The 18,257-nt window shown below is 35.7% G+C and overlaps 1 protein-coding gene across 16 annotated transcripts in view; it reads left to right on the top strand.

The window, feature by feature from the left end:
• Positions 1-18,257, top strand: part of cacna1g (calcium voltage-gated channel subunit alpha1 G) — a 349,737-nt gene that overhangs the window by 148,825 nt on the left and 182,655 nt on the right. For all 16 annotated transcript variants that reach the window (XM_088599330.1, XM_088599329.1, XM_088599325.1 and 13 more), the window contains exon 4: positions 6,649-6,782. In XM_088599330.1, the coding sequence (XP_088455456.1) occupies positions 6,649-6,782 (134 nt within the window). The remainder of the gene's footprint in view (positions 1-6,648; positions 6,783-18,257) is intronic.

Genomic DNA, 18,257 nt, shown 5'->3' with positions numbered 1-18,257 from the left:
GAAATGAAGAATATCATCCAAGACTTAACTGCTGAAAAGTCAGTTAAAAGGTCACAGACAAACTCCAGCAAACCCCTGATGGCTTTAGTACTTTCATGGAACACATTTGCTCTCCACATCTAAATAATCTGCATTCTAATGCAAGAAAGACTGCAGGACTTGTAACAGATTAAAAGGATTCACTCTTTTTATGTTTTTATTGCTGGATTGTGTACTGCTCAATATTAATATAAAGTTACTGTACTGTACATCAAAATGAGCAATACTTGTGATGAATACAGACCCCTTAGGCTAACAACTCCCTCACTCTTGTCCATCTCTTTCTCTCCTATTCCTTACTCTCTCTGTGTGTCCCGGATACAGAGAAAAGGACATACAGTATAAGAGATGCTATCATTATAACCAAAACTAGAAAATGATTAAACATTTGAAATCCACAAATGAAATTAGATAAATGAATGCCATGAATGCCACAATAATTCCATAATAAAATAAATAAGACTTCCTGAGAATAGTAGTCATGGACAAAATAAATGTGCTTCCTGTACACACAACCAAGTATTGTGTCAAGCACGTTTGTTGCAGGATCTTTTTAAGTGGAAATGCTGTCACTCTGGTGGTGACTTTCATTAGATTGTAGTGAATGATTATAAAATTAGTTAATGTATTGCATGAAAAAGAATTGTGAAACTGCATACCTTAAATGACTGAAGTTTGGAGAGCATTGTCTGGACAGAACATCAAAACATAGTGTACCAGAGGGCACTAATGACACTAATCCAACAGGGCTGCGGCATTTAAAATATTTAAACACTCTGTCTTGTGGGCCTCTTATCAGGAGATCACACTCCATGTCCCAATTACATATTATGCTAATATTTAAAATTAAATTGAAATATGTTGTCACAATGTATTAAAAATAAAAATACTATTGATTGTAAAATATCTAAGGCACAAATGTAATTCAACAAGTAAATGTACTGTATGTACAGTAAGTATACGCTTCGTATTAAAGTATTGATTTACACACTGTTAGACTTGGTGGTGAAACAGTACCTTTTTTAAGTCCCCTATAAAGTCTTCTCAGATACCTGGTGGAGAACTACCACTACTAGGTGATGTGTTCTAAACTGAAGTAAAATATTTTGTAAGGATCCTACAGTATGTCCTTAATTTTTTAATGAGTTGACTATTATTTGAAACAAATATAACACTTATAAAACTTTGCTAATGGTTATTTACAAGTATGTGGGTGGACACCGTGCTCAGATGTTCAAACTATTGTAGCCTGAACCCCAATAATTAATTGAACACAAACCATCCTATGTTTATAATAAAAGTTGTAGCCTTGCAGTGAAAGCAGGTCCTCTGAAAAACATACAACTCAAAACCAAAGTAAATTAAACACGAGGAACCAATTTTAAATACTTTTTTCAATAAATGAACTGTCTATGAGAAGGAACTGCTAATTGCCAAGCTGTGGGCATTGCTGTGTGTGTATGAAATCAGGAAAATAGTCTCACCAAGTAGATTATCTCAATCTCTTGGGCTACAAGTCAGGGAAGTTTTACTGTCCTTTTGATATAAAAGGGTCAGGAACAATTCTTCCTCGGTGCCACTCAGCGTAGGTGGCATGGCTAAGTTAAGAAAACAAATTCCTGAAATTTATGGAATTATGATGCTTTAAAAAATCAACAAGAGCTTTTACAGTTGCTTGGACACAAATAAATTTTCCATGAGCAGCACATGATTGCATATTTTAATAACCCTGCCTCTGCGTCTATGCCATAGAGCATAGTACCTCTTTACTAGAAACCTTCCCCACCCTTTTGCTTATAAAATGTGCCAGTGTCCTTCCTCAATAAAACCATTTCACAATGAAAAGTGTTTATGGCACGCTTTTTAATGTTATGAGAACATTCGAGTCCCAGGATTGTACTTTATGATCACCCTGTAGGTCACGCAGATGCTGTCCTATCTGCTCCGACCCAAGGACACCATTAGCATAAAGGCCCTGTTAATTGAGACCTTAGATGGGGTTTCCATATCATAATACCAGAGACAGATGTTGATTCTAACTGTAGGCTGGTATAATGAATACGCCCCTGCGTACAACAGGGATCTCAGCTGCCTGGGCTCGCGGAGTTCACCTTTAGCTAAGTCAGCAAGTTCCCTGTTGCATGATGCTGGAGACCCAGGTTCGTGCCCAGGCAGTGAGGGACGAACTGGCAGGGCAGTAGTGGTAAGGGAAGAAACCTTGAACTGTTACAATGATGGCCTGTACGGGAATGGTCCTTTGCCAAGGATGGCAAATTAAGCAGGGGGAGAATGTCACGAATACGCCCCTGCGTATAACAGGGATCTCAGCCGCCCAGGCTGGGCAAGGTCTCCTGTAGCTCAGCCAGCAAGTTCCCTGTTGCATGACCCCAGAAACCCGGGTTAGTGCCCAGGCAAAGAGGGACGAATTGGAAGGGCAGAAGTGGCAAGGTCAGAAACTCAAAGAACCATTACACATGTTAAACAGTAAATATCTAAAGGAAGAATCTGGATTATTTCTACAGGACCAGAAGAACAGAAGTGACTGTTTCAGAGATTTATCAAGGAATAAGCCCTCTATCCTTACTCTGAACATTTAAATGTTTTTAACAATTTCTTCAAGGCCACATACTATAGACAGTAAAGACAATTTCCAATGTTTACACTCAATTAATTTTTTTTGGGGGGGGGGGTCACCATATTTTCACATTTTGGGAAACAACAATTTGTAGGAGTGCTACAGCGTTCCTATTCAGCTGTCTCTCTTATCACCAAGATGCTGGGAGACATAGTCCAGACATTCTGAAATGACAATTGAATCAGCCCACACCATTGCTGGAAGCTGCACTCATACAGTAGCATGGATAAGCATCTTTTTGCTAATAGATGTTAGTCACAATAAAGACAAATTATTTTTCAGTATAGTAAAATATCAATTATTATTAATTAGTTTTAATTAATGGTGTTAGTAGATGTAAAAGTATCAGTAATATAATTAACTATAAACAAGTTTTAAACTCAGTAGGTTTAATTTATATTTTGTAAATTAAAAAGCTGTCCTTTTGAGTGTTTTTATGGCACACATACAGTATACAGGGTATACAGTATATTCTAAAATCTTAAATGTGGAGGAAGTAGAACTTAAATAGTTTATTCAGAGATAAAATGTAGAATAAGTGTATTCATTTAACAGTATTCCTTGTGCATGAAACCTTTTACAAAAAGCGGAATGGACATTTTTAGCTTTGTAATAAAACAATCAATCAGCATTACAGTAATGATATTCACAATTTTGATTATTGCTTCTTTGTTAATTTCATGTGAAGGTGATCCTTCCAAGATTTTTAGCTTTAATGGAGATCAAAATATATTCGCATCTCTTTCTTTTTTTCCTCTCTTCTTATATAAAATAATAATTTAAAATCATTTTATTAATTACTTAGTAATTTTATAATGTTATGATTATTGTTTCCATCAGCTCTTTTAAGTGTTTATCACATACAGTACCTGTAGGCATATGATCATTTTCCATATTCATTCCAGAACAATTGGGATCCTCCAGGGCAGACAAAACAATCATTAACCTCTCTGCCTAACTTAATCAAATCTGCAGCAGGACATGTTGGACTTCTTGTATTCTGTCACTTCCCACACAACACCTACTTTAAAGCTGCCTCTCAGATAGTTTTCTCCTCTGTTTCATATCGATTCAGGATCTTCTTAATCTCTGTGTTGGGTTTAATTCATCACCTGTGTGCACACTGACACATGTAGGCAGATAGACATTAATAAGGTATGCTTGAATCAGTACAGCTTATTCCATATACTGTACAACAGCAATTGAACTGAGACAAGTGTGTATTGTGGATCTTCTGATGGAAGGTCTAAGTATAGCTCTGCTTAAATATAAAGAAAGAGAAAAAATGTCTGATCATTGTATTTAAATTAGCACAGGTTTTTAACTTGAGCTCAGAAGATTGTCTACAACAATGATAGCTAGAAATCTCAGCAGAAAGAAGTTCAAAGCTGGGTATCTAAGGTTTGAGGTGTTGTTCTCAGATCAGTGGCTGCTGGATTTGACACAAAAGCAAATGGGGTGAGCTATAGAGTTAAGATCATCGTCTTTGAAATCCAGTTGATGTGGGATTTCAAAGTCCTTCAAAGTCCTCATGTTAATTTATCATGTTAGTTAGTAGAGTTTATCTACTGAGTGGCTTACTGTTGAGGCTTTCAACAGCAAAGAACATTAAACATGAGAAAGGAGACAAGCCATCTAACTATCTTTTCAATTTCGTATTTAGTAGCTAAGTGATAATGAAATTTCAGTCACTCATTACTTGAAGGAGCCCAGAGTTTGGACCTCAACCACTTGTGTGGGGCATCCATTTCCAATTTTCTCAATTCTATGTCCACAAAAGCTTTTCCTATTCTCCATCCTAAATTAATTCCTTTAATTTACAATTTTGACTCTTTCCTATTTTCTGCTGAGTCTAATGTGGTCTTTTGGATTAATTCAATCTGTACCCCTTTGGTTTTATACTGTATACATGGATCAAAGCACTACTCAGTCTCTTTTGTTCAAGGCTAAAGATTTGCTGTAATTTTTTTAACGTCTATCAAGTGCAGTCTTCTGAAACCATCATTTGTGTTGCTCTTTCTAATATTTATTGTATCGTGACCACAATTCTACAGAATATTTAAAATGTGGTCATACTGGTGTGTTTTAATGCCTTTCTCTTGATGAAAACATAGGAGAGTGTAAATAAGCTCCCTCATTCCATCCATGCATAGATTCCTGCAGATCCATATGTATCGATTGTGGCACTGTGGCATCCTATGACCCACAGTTGGTGACATAACGATATATTTTTATAACTGGATCTCAGGGAAAACAGACACAAACACACACATACTGTAAGGTAAGAACAGTGCTATTTTATTTACAGGTAGAAAACACAAAAACCACAAAACAAGGGTATAGCTCACACCAAACTATTTTTTTCTGCTTTCTATAAATAATCAGATAGCAAAGCTTTTAATTGGCTTTAAAAACACTTTTATAAACTTTTTCCCCAAAAACACTTTTCTTAAATGTTGCAAAACAACACAGGCTCTGCTACCTTCCTACTGTATGTACAGTCTAGTGTATGTTCCTTACTAACAGTGTATATCAGTTTGTATTTACTGTGTACAGTATGTGAAGTTTCATTTGTCACATGTACTGTAACTCCCTTGCCACTATATACATGTACAGTATATATTTGCTGTCCTCCATATTTTTGTATAATCTGTAAATCTAACTAGTTTGCAAATCATGTCAGAATCTCTAAATCACATGCTTTAAATCATTAATCTAGTTCAATTATGTTAAAACATCAATTAAAGGTACAGTAAATGCAATAGGATGATTCAAACAGAATCAGGTGTGAAGACGGCTCCACAGCCGAAACATTGTGTATCTTTTCTTTTCCTTTCAGCATGGAATACGCACTGTTCCACTGTTCCTTTGCATACCATTTATTGTCTTTGAATCTCAGGCTCTTCTAAGTACTCAGCAGAAATATTATGCTATGAAACTGTTAATATCTTCAAAAATCCTAAACCATTCCATATTTTTTAGATAGAATGTAAACATTAATAGATACCACATTATGGTCACAATTTCCAAGAGGCTCCAGTCTGTTTTATTTTTAAATTTGTTTGAAAAGTAATTTAAGATCTCAAATTAGATAAGAAAATCTCATCATATGGTAAACTACTTGTACCTGTGTCCAAGTGGTTTGTTATATACAGTGCATCTAGTGTTAGGAACAGAACTTGATTTTCTAGTTCAGCCCACATAGATTCTAAAACATCTGTATCTAATCTTGCATTTTATTTCTTATGTTTCCACCATGTAAGTATACATTTTTAAGAATGGATATTATCATTTGTTGTTTTGTCAAACCATTGACCTATTCTATTCCTTTCCTACAGTACATGGAGCAGGTCAGCTGGATACACCTAAAGTAGCTCTGGGTAGGAGTCTGTCTACTTGCTCAGACAGACAGGCAACACACCATATGAGACTCTCTGCCACCCATGGACAATATATTGTCTAAGCCTCTTATCAACAAGTCCTCTACCAAGTCCTTTTCTTTGCTCCCTTTCTTTCAGGAGTTGGTCCCCTAAACACTGTGTTCCCTGATTCTAGTGTACATCAGCAATCCCATTTTCTTCCAGGACTGGTAGAAGTGATTAGATATCACAATCTCTGGAGATATATCTTATCCATCTTACATAGTCCAGCTGTGTAAGTGAGTGAGCCAACTGAGGCCACTTATTCATCTCTCTGTATCTTGTCTGTTGCATTAGATTTTTTAGTCTGTAGGGCACTCTTGCAGCAAACTATTGCAAAGGGTACTAAATAAACAGAACACCGATTGTTTGATTGATTTGAGTTCCAGAAATGTAGTGAAATTTCCAAAATTATTCTTTGTATTTCATGTGTAAAGCATTCCTTTCACTCAGCTGGGGACACTATTTGGGAATAAGGTTTTAAAAGTAATCATGTTAAAGCAATCTTCAGAAGAAAATGGTCTGATAAAATGCTGTCCGTGTTCTTTCTCTTAGGACTTTGATGACTTCATCTTTGCTTTCTTTGCTGTGGAAATGGTGATCAAAATGGTAGCTCTGGGGATCTTTGGGAAGAAGTGTTACCTTGGCGACACATGGAATAGACTGGATTTCTTCATCGTGCTGGCAGGGTGAGTTAGCTGCCTATACAATTTTAAGGCTCACGCCCAGTGTGAAATAATTTTATAAATTAAAACAATACATTTGCAATGATATTTGTTACTGTATACCAGTGGTGGCACAAAAATGGTGTGAAAAAATAAAAGTGCCAAATCTTTGAGAAAGCGTGCATTTAGCACCATGGGTATAGTGTGTAGGAGCTAAAAGTTACACATTTTTGTTTTTCACATATAACCCTATGATATGGATTTAGTGCAGAATAATAATAATGTACTTTTGTTTTACTTTATAACTAAGGTTACACATACAAATGGTGATATTTTTTTCTTAAATTATATCCTAAGTAACATTTTTATAATGGACTGGTACATTATTAGTTTTATTTTATTGTTTAATTCTATTTTTGGTCAACATACAGTATAGTATTGGATCAACATTATTTCAGGATCACCTGTTAGCTTAAACGTCTGTTAAATATTCTGATAAAAAGTCCTGTTTATCACATTGCTCCTCGTTTTATATCAGATGTGAATGTGAATGTGTTGTGTCCACACAGAACAGCTTAAACAGTTGTGAACCAGATATTATTATTCATTATTTTAATGATTTTATCTAAAGTGCTATTAAATAAATACAGTAATACTAATAAAATGAACTGTAACACACTTTTCCATCTTTTTATATTCCTATTTCATGGTTCCTGGTGAGTTTTCTCATACCATGGCTAAGTGTAAAAATACAAATATATACTGTAGGACACATCATAAATCTAGGGAAATAAGTTACAAACTTAAAAATGTAAGCAAGCTGTTGGAGTTTTGGTTGCAAATAAGGAGCAGAACTAAAGCTAGTAGCCCCACTACACTGCAAGTCAGGTTAAGAAATGGGAAATTTATTTAAATTTGACACAAAAGATGGTGCAAAATTGTATGCTTTCCTGGCAAATGTTGGGTGCTAAGACTCCCGCACCAGAAAAAAAGCTTTTGTTTCTTCAGCCAATCTCCACCACCATCCCTGCAGCAATCTTGTATGTATCAGCAATGATACAGTACAACTCACCTAAACTAGTGTCTCAGTGTCTCAAATGTGTAGTCCTAGGCATTTCAAAGAATACCATTGTAGGGAGTTGTTGTTTTAAATTTTGACAAAAACTGGATTTACACATTCAAGGAGTGTTTTTATGGCTACTTGGACTCAAAACAGTAAAAGAAACATAAACATATTAATAATAATAAAATGATTCAATTAAACCACCACAAGAGTAAATGTGAATCTGACCGTGATATACACAAAACACCTGATCAATCACACAGGGATTACAAAAACAACTAATGCAGACCAGGAGTAAAGTCTGTATGTTGACTTTAATACAGTGAGTGTTAGTCAAATTAAAAAATCAGTTTCAAATCATAAAGGCTAAATTTAATAGACACATAAAGAAGAAGTAAATATTCAATTAGTCATGATTTAACATTAAATATCTTATATTTTGGAAAACTAGTTGAATTATTGAGGGTTAAAATCTAAAATCTGGTATCCCAGTTATCAGAATACAACCTCGGAAACCTTCCTAAGGATCAGGCTTAGAGGAGCTGAATGGGGAAAAGAAAAGTATGTAAGAAATAAAGTCATTCTAATAATGGATCCTACTGTATGTTGTAATGTAAACATGTAATGTGAGGCTGCCAGATAGTGAAATCAGCTTTAATGTTATTCAAGATGTCAAACATATTGCAAATGTGCTACAAAATTTTGAAGAGTGGGATTTCATTTCCAAATTAAGTAAAGCTTGAATATTGCATCTGAATAAGAATATGCAGTATGAGAGAATTTGTCGTAAAAGTCATAAAAGTAGTCATAATGGTACTGTAAGATTAAAGAGAATAAAGCTTCATTTTGACCACTTATTTTAGATCTAGAACGTCTGCCAAAGTTATGCAATACGTTTAACATGTTGGGACTGAACTTGTAATATCAGAGAGAACCAAGAGAATGTTATCAGCACTGAGTAAAAAAATTGTGCTTGGATTCATCTATGAAAATAGGAGCATTGATAATATTTTATTTAATAATCTGTGCCATCAGTTCTCACATCAGAACAAATAATAATGGTGGTGATGCAATTCCCCATCAAGTATCTCTGTTGAGTGAGAACTCAATACGTAGTCTACAGACCAGTGGTTGGACTAGTGTATACAGTAGGTAGTGAATCACTTTGGTAAAGAAATGGCCAAAACCAAAGTCTTTTAGTATCAGATGAGAGATAGATATTTCTATTCAATTAGCAAAAGATTTTGCAAACAATTTTATGTCTGGTTTTAATGGTATCAATGAAATAAAGTTAATAAAAATACACAATTTAATGAAATTCTGTAAAAAAAAAGCCATTTTATTGTGTCTTCTATTTTTATTTGATTTTTGATTGCTATGAAAAGAACCAGTCTCCAATGAAAGAGTTTACACGTTTAGAATTAAAAGTCTCAGTTGTCCTCTCTGCTAGCACTATATTGAGCAAAATGCCATTTAAGTAAAAAAATACAATTATTTCTTTAAAGAAAAATAAATTTCACCAATTTGAGCTGTTAATTAGTTCCCTGCTCTTCCCCCTGCACTCCTCTTAATAGATAGACTAAAATGCACAAGCTGTCATCCTCTAGATACACATGGAGAAGTCAAACATTTCAGAAATGTCTGTTAATGCTGATGACATGTTGTATAACAAAGACATTGCACGCTGCTTGAGTAGAGAGAAAGTACTAAGATAGGACATTCAGGTTCATGTGGAACAATTTCTACATAAAAGTCTAGAGGAAAAAAGATTCACAGGACAGAATGAGTTAGGGATATACAGTAGATTATGTGTTTACTTATAATTTTATTTTTAAATTATATTGTAATTACATAATTAAGTGAATTTCAGAAAATACGAGGGTCACATGTAATTACAACAACTTAATGTATTCCTTTAAATGAAATCCAATAACAATAAATCTACAATAACATTCTACTTTTTCGAAATACAATGGAATTCTCCAAAACTAAATACAGGCCTCTCGAGGTTTCTGGTTTCTGGGGTCAAAAGTAGAAGCATGCATCATCATGGTTAAGGTCAGAGAACTCTCTCGAGACTACAGGCAAATGGTCATTCAAATTTCAGAATTTCAACGTTTATGTGGCAATCACGATGGTGTGAGAAAGGATCTTCTGAGGGTGAATCACAGAAACACTTAAATTCACTAAACTATTTGAATGACAACTGTAACTACGTCTTATAGTCACATTAAGTGTATATTGAGTTTTTTGGACATGCAAATCTGTATTACATCTGGCATAAAACATCATTCAGCCCATAAAAATTCTTATGTTAACTACAGTATGTAATATGGGGGGTACTATACTGTACTTCAAGGTCCTGGTTAAGATCATTGGGTCCAACATGAACCATGAGTAGGCCAGGTCTTTCTGCCAAGAGACTCAATCTTGGCTGAAACTGGACATTCCAGCAAGACAATGATCCAGAGTATACAGTACATCCAAATCAAAAAGGATATTGTTAACTGCACACATTAAATGTTAGTAACTGGCCACCTTGGTCTCCAGACCTCACTCCAATTGACCATTTGAGGTTCAAGCTCAAAGACTGTAGGCAGTTAACAAACAGAATGAAAGGATCTGAAGGACCTAGAGCAATTCTGCCAGTAGGAATGTTCACATACTGTATCTCCCCTCAGAGGTTCCAGGATAAGAGCAACACAGTACATGGGGTGTACTGCCAGTATATTCCATGCCAGAAAGGTATCTGCTAAATACTAACTACAGAGTGCAACAAAATGCGACCCTTGTGTTTTTCGGGACTTAAATTGCTTTACTATTACTATTAGAATATTTTTTGTCATTTAATTGCTCAATTTGATTATGATTAGAATTTAACATTTTAGTTTTTAAGGAAAGCACATCATCCAGTCCATAAATCTTTCCTTTGTTCTGATGTTTTTGGTTCCTATTTCATCAAACAAAATGAATAAATCTGGAGGGAACGGCATGCCCGTTTCCGTGGTATTCCCTGCATCGAGGGCTCTAGCTTGCCATGTTGATTTAAACATCCAACAGAGCACTCAAATGATTTCAAGTGAGAGAATCCTCAGCACAGCTGAACTCCACAGCATGGCAGATTCATTTCAAAGCAAATCTCTGTGTAAAAGAGTGTGACTGAAGAGTTTGCAAGGATTAAGGTTAAGGAATTGTGATGATGATTTTAATAAAAATCCAGAGTGATTTTTTTTAGCTCATTCACTTGAAGAAGTTATTTCAGTATTTGCTGTAGTGTCTCATTAAGGAAGATGATTAGTAAAGATTAAAGAATTAGGAAGACGAGGTGTAAGGAGTTAACTGTGAATGATGTAACAGGGAGATTCCAAACATTAACCGTTCTTGTTTATTGCTAACTGCATCACTCCCAGCAATCTCCATATTGCTTTAGCATAAGGAACACCAGAATAGCATTAGTAGAGGATCTGTTTGGATTTTTATTCCAAGACTAAAGATATAAACGCATGCAGAGTACTGTAAGTGTTAATTTCAAGCATTTCCATGAAAATTGGTTAAGTTACTCCCAGAGGTTTGATGAATCTTTTTTGATAACAGAGCCGTTTAATCATCTGAAATTTATTTTTCATTTTCATAAATTTTATACTTGATACATATAATGAAGTACAGAATATACCTGATAAACCAAGCTTTAGTTTATAATGTTATGCAAATTATTGGTTCCTCAAATAAAAGGCTGTCTCTACCAATACATCCTAAAGTGATGGAAAAATAGATACATGAACTTGTTTAAAATGGTAAAAATGTTTTTGCTAAAATGCTTAAAAATACATGGAAATGTACTGCAATACAATGCAAAAGAAGTAGATGAGTAGATGGTAGTCTAAATGCAGACACTCATAAGGCTGAGATAATGCATACAAATACAAAGACATAAAGAATTAATGTAGAAACAGAACAGGAAAAGTGATGTTTTAAGATTATAACCATAACTGAGAAAAGGATCCAGAATTGAAATACCACTTACTACAAAAAAAGGTCCAATTGACACTAAAGATAATGCAATAATGGCAATCATCTCTCTTCTAGAGTGAAAAAAGTTATATATTAAAAAATATACTTGTTCATTCATTATCAGAAAACTGCTTCTTGCTGGTGAGAGTCAACCCAAAGCCTACCCAGAAACATACAATAAGATGCATGTTGGGAATGAGGTGGAGACAAGGGCATTTTGACCAGGGGCAATTTCTAGAAGCCAAATAACCTATCCAACATGTCTCTGGGAAGTGGGGTGAAACACAGCCGTGTGAATAAAGTGAAAAACCCATAAAGAAGGCTCCTGAACCCACCTGGATCCTACAGTATGTGAGGCAGCAGCACTAATTGCCACACCACTATTTTAATGTTCATAAGACCTTTGTCTTTCGCTGCAGTATTCTTGCAGTATCATAATGTCCAACAGCATGGCTGGGTAACTTATTCTCTCATAGCCCTTTATGTTGTTTCCACTTGTGTGCTCAGGTTTGTGGATCACATTTTAATTCTGAAGAAGCCCATAGGGTTGGCAATTACAAAGACAATAGAAAAATACAGCTGCTCCCCCAGAATTGGTGCTTTACAGTCATGAAATTGGCTTAGTGACCAATTCTTTAGTATCACACTAAAGTCAGACTCAATTTGAGGGCATTAGGCAGGAAATCAAATTACCTAATCGCTATGAACATTTAAGACTTCAAAGAAGTATCTGTGAGGGGATTTTACTGTATCTAGAGCAAACAAAAAGGCTGTAAGAGTTTGTGAAATAGAGAAACCCGGATGACATAGAAGGCAATGAAAAGGGAGGCTGCAGAAGTAAAAAGACTTGGGCAATTTTATCTGACTGACCCACACATTGCAGTGTAGTGCTTTACTGAGCTGTGTGACACTGTTTTTCTTTCCTGAGCACCAGTTCAGTCTGATAAACTGTAAATATAGTATTGAACTATATATGCTGCGTAATACACATAATGTGTATGTAACATACAGGAAGGCATTAAAATGAGAATGCTATTGGTAATAATACTAATTTGTTGTGCTTTATACTGCTCTAAGTATAGATACTATATATATTTAACCCACAGACTTACCAAAATATGTATAAAATGGTTGCAGGTTAATTTTAATATGGACGCTCAAAGTTCCCGTGTCTGTAATACTGATAGTAACGTAAGTCCTTTCTCAAACAAAAGCGGTAAGCAAGTGGTAACCTAGGTAACGAGAAGATCAGTATACATGTTTGGCAAAGAAGAATCCAGAGTGGTTGGTTTTAATGTACAATTATTTGCTCAGAGTGTAGTTAAAATCACAAGCACAAAAAGCATATAAGAATAATATTTTGGTGAAATCCGTGCCATGACCTTGACATGTCTGAGAAGGGAGTATGGCAAATTCTGTTGTTTTGTTAGGGAAACCAGATCACAAGGCTGAGCAGTGGGTAGTTGTTTACTTCATGTCTAGACAAAGCACAAAAAGGCAAATCACATCATTTGAGCATTGTTGTGAAGCATGTTTAGTACAGTGAATATGAAAAAGATTAACTGTAAGAATAAAATAATCCAAAATATATTTTGTATTGAATGGGAAAGTTGCGACTTATGCAGCACACACCTTTTATAAATATCAAAAAAATCCTCCTGACAAATGTTGCACTCTTGTGCTTGTAAACCTGCACAGTGTGTTTCCCTATTCTGAAGCATCATTGTTGTCATCAGTAAAATGTTGCAGCTCATTGTGTCCCCAGCCTGTTCACTCCTCAGGCAGGTCGGAGTACTGCTGAAATTGGCACCCTCTCCCTCACCAGCTCTTCCATCTGCTCCAGCCTGGAGCTTTACTGCAGGTGAAGATCTCAAAGTGCTCCTTGATGTCCTCTTTTCCTGATTTTCACCATGCAGTGGGATTTCTTCTTGCATGAATAGCAATGGTGAAATCAGGCAGCAGACCTCATGTGAATAGAGTTTGTTAAGCATTAGTAAGTACACTTTCACACCCTCTCGTTGCACAGACCCATAAAAATTCTGAGGTTACTGGGGAGGAGGGGGGAATTTTGTACAGTACGGTATATGATATTATACAGTATGTAGTTTTAACAACATACTGTATGAGCTTAAAAGATTATGAATGAAAAGTATACCCTGTCTGCTAAAATGGTATGTTTTACCTAAACATTATCTGAAAAGGGCAAAATGAAAAGGGTTTTGGAAATCTCTAAACGTTCATTCTCTTTGCAAATGTATACTGGATCTCTAAAGAAAGGTGACATTATTTTTTTGCAGGGGACTGATTGGTCTTTGAGTTGAGCACTTAACCATAAAGTCAGGCCAACTTTAAATTCACCTGCTTGGAGCAAGTTGAAAATAGAGAATATGTTGCTTTTGTTACTTAACCAGATACAATGCAGTCTTGCGAAACTGAAAATTCAGACTTTTTTCAACATATTTTCTAAAGTTATCCAGCTGACTGAGTAATGTCACTTTGTGAAACAGCCCAGACAAGAAATAAAAGTAAGCATGGATTAGGCAACAGAAATATACAGTAAGACAAAATGGAAGGCTGGAGACATGGACACCTGAAAGCTCCTTGCAGGCAACTGGAGTGTACAGTAGCTTCATGGATTACATTGTGGGGATCTGTGCAAGTATGCTGGGGAAATAGAGCATGTTTATTGTAGATCTTGGATTGGTTTGGTGAAAAGATTGTTATTCCATGTTTATAAAGAGTTTGTTGGAGTTTTGCTATGGTCTTATTGTTGATGGAAGGAAAAGTTTTGGAAAAGAGTTGCGAGTGCTGTGGCATTGTTTGTGTTCACCCAGAGCACGGGTTGGCAGCAGAAACTGCCCGATATGGTTGAGAGGATGGTTGTTTAGAAGACAGAAGAATAGAAACAGCAGATCTGAAACAGGGAAAGCTTGAGAAGACTGACCTGGGGGTGAAGATGGCTTAGACTGAAAAGCAGGTAATTGAGAGGGCAAAAACATTGCAGGAATGGTCCTCCTAGCAGAGATCACAAAAGTCTCTACTGGAACAATAGATCTGAGGGTCCATGGAAAAAGAAAAAACGCTGGCAGTGAAGTGAGTAGGCGAACGTAGAGGTTTAGAGAGTTTGATGCAACAGATGAATGGGAAGGAGAAAAGGCTGAGCGACAGTTCAAAAATTCCAAAATGACATCAGAAATGATTATGTTTTTACGACAGCAAGGGCAGAATGACTGCTGTCATTCTTCCTGAACTTTCATTGTAAACTCCATTAAATAGGAAAAGGTATTACAATTTGGTTGCAATGAACTAGAATAATTAGAATGCTTCTGAGTGCACTGCTCAAGTTCTGTTGCATGGAGTAGGCAGGACCTCAGAGTCTTGCAGTATGTTTCAAGTCAGGAAAACAATCTATCACATTTCCTTAAAAATTCTTTATTCCAAAGTAAAGAGATTCAATTTATGTAAGCTGTCTTTGTGTAGTCTGGAGTTTTACCCACACAGTTGATGTTTTCTAGTATGCAGTCCAGAAATTTAAGGTTTCTCAGAAAAGGTCCAGTTATAGATGTTTTAGACCACTAAGTAGGTATCATTTTTAAGTTACTAAGACCTGTTTTTACTTGAAAGAACACAACTTTACATTAAAGGACATCAGTATATTGTTTTTTCACTAGTGGTTATATTAAGGAGACAGTTTTTTTTAATACTGTACAGCTTAGCAGTTCCATGGAAAAAATGTACAGATTTTAAAACTACTATATATAAATTGGAGTCTATATGCCTTATCAGTTTGTAGAGGAGACTCAGTGCTTCTCTGTCCTGCCAGAGCAGAGAGAGAATACTCACAAAGCCTGACAAAGTAAAATTTGAATTTCTTAAAGAATTTCTAAAAAGTTTTTCCAAGTAATTTAACAAGTCACCATGTAAATATTACCACTATCTTTATAATTCTGCTACTCCTTTGTCTTTTTGCATTTCCAAGCTTTTAAAGAAAGTACTTGCAGACTTGCCAGCATGGTCCTGTCATGGTTAATACCGCTGCCTCTTAGCTTGAGGGTCCCGAGTTTGAATACAGCTTTTTGGTGCCCATCTCTATAGGATTTACATGTTCTCTCCATATGTGTTGAGTACCATCCTTTGGGAACTCTTTGTTTGTTTTCCACTTCCGAAAGGCAAAAGTAGATAGACTTGATTGGATAGTTTAAAGTGTTCCTTTCAACTTTTGTCAATTGTTCCGATGAGACAGGGAGCAAAGTACTCACTTTCATTGCTGTACTCTGTGTTAAAGTAGCTATTGTTCCTCTCTACAGTACATCTGCACTCAATATTGAATATGAGTCGTATACAGTAGATATTTTGATGTTTCTTATTATTGTTTCTGCGAAACGGCTACCAAGGGAATCAGTCAGCTCTCTTTTATTTGTGTAGTTTAATTTAAAGTTTAAATTAAAAATAAAAGTTCCTAATGAAAAAACTGAACGGGATTCAAAAAATTCTCAGATTCCCCCAAAAAACAGTTGAATGTAGATTTTGCCTAATGGTATAAAGACCAGGAGAATGTAACAGAATTAATAGGTTGTCTAAGTAAGGTCAATCTCTTCTTTTTCTAAGGAGATAAACAGACCAGAGAGCCTAAAATGTGAATTTGTTTCTTAATTTTCTGCATAGTGCTGCAGCACCCACTTTCATACTCGGCTAACCCTAAACCTCTTCAGACTCTGGCCCGCGCCTGCACTCACACACAAACTCGTGTCAGCCTTACTGGCTGCCACAGGAGAGCCTCTCGTGAGTATTTCTGCTCGCTCTGGGACGGGAGGCACCTGCTTCAAATTAAGTGCTGTTCCTTCTCTCAGGAAAATAATGGCTTTGACAGGCTCTCTCTGAAATAGAAGGATTTTCTGGCACAGGGCACCCCAGATTTGTGCTTTACTGGCACACAAAGAGGTCAAACCTTCGACTTGTTAAACTGTGGATATGGAATTTATTTGAAAAAACACACAAAAAACACAGAATGGATTGACTTACAGAATACCAGAAGTCGAGGGGGGAAAAGTTTACTCAGATTTAAAATATGCCTTTTATGTTTCTTATTTAAAGTGTCATATAAAACATTTGTTTCCCTCACGAAACAAAGAATTGTATTACCTTTCTCAAACTTCTGATTATTTTGTAACAAAAGAAGATGGTGAGAGTGACTCAAAAGTCATTTTGTCTGAAGAAAACTATTGGAATAAAAATATTCCTCAGCCTCTTTATGAGTAACTACAGCTACTGTAAGGAGTTACTGACATTCACTTTAGTTTTGAGAAGTTTCTCCTTTCGGATAGGCACGCCACATTGAGCACATTAGGTAAACATTTTCTACTATGATTATGTAGACATTAGGTACTGTAAGTCTACTATGATGTGAAACAGTTACTAAAGACATCCTCCGCAGCAGGTCACAAATATTGAAAACGAGAACCCATTTGAAACCCATTTGTAATCTACACATGCTAAATCTTTTTTTTCTCATAACCATAGTTTGAATTATAGGAATAACTATCATTATTAGCTCTCAATGTTTCACAACTTTGTAAAGCAGAACTGTTTCAAGACAATTCATGTTACATAGATTAATAGTTTTGCAGCTGTCTGCTGATAGAACACACCAAAACAATTTATTGCAGGACACATTTATACAACCTTTCACTTGTCAAAGTTAGTTATGCCCCACTAACAAGTTCTAATGAAGATGATAATGACTACCAATTTTGACTTTATACATGCAAATTGAAATTAGAGTCCATTTTAGATGGTTATGTTTTTAAGGATGTTGAAATGATGAGAGCTAATCAGTATTCACAAACCTATAATCCACTGTAACGTATCATAACCAAGAATAAAAAGACATAGGTTAACATTAATTCTCATTCCTATTATTCATATTCATATTTTATTCTTGGTTCACATCCTCACCAGCAGCTTATACAATTGTAAACAATTATCAGGGGTTAAATTGCCTCTGCAAGCACAATAGTCTTATAAAACAACCATGATGGACAGACAGTGCAAGGATTACTATCATTTCTATAACCTGCATGTCCTCTGGTTCATTTCATACAACAGCTGATTACTAGATTCTCTTTCACTTTAGTTGCAATATAGGTTTGCAAACTCAAGCTTTGAGTTTGCAAACTATTTGGGTGAAAATGTAGTTGCTAGTAAAAATTGCAAAGTAAAAAAAAAGTAAAAGAGTTACATATCAATCAAGAATTCAACATTAAACATTTAGCTAATGTTCACTTTGAACATCTAAAGGCTCCAGGTGGGATAGCCCTTGAACAAAAGCCCATCATAGAGCAAACACAGACACACACACAGACACACACACAGACACACACACAGACACACACACACACACACACACACACACACACACACACACA

Source organism: Lepisosteus platostomus, chromosome 11 (assembly GCF_059453375.1).
Source record: "Lepisosteus platostomus isolate fLepPlt1 chromosome 11, fLepPlt1.hap1, whole genome shotgun sequence".
Classification (NCBI taxonomy): Eukaryota; Metazoa; Chordata; class Actinopteri; order Semionotiformes; family Lepisosteidae; genus Lepisosteus; species Lepisosteus platostomus.
The sequence above is the reverse complement of the archived record's forward strand: the minus strand, read 5'-3'. Positions and strand labels throughout refer to the sequence as shown.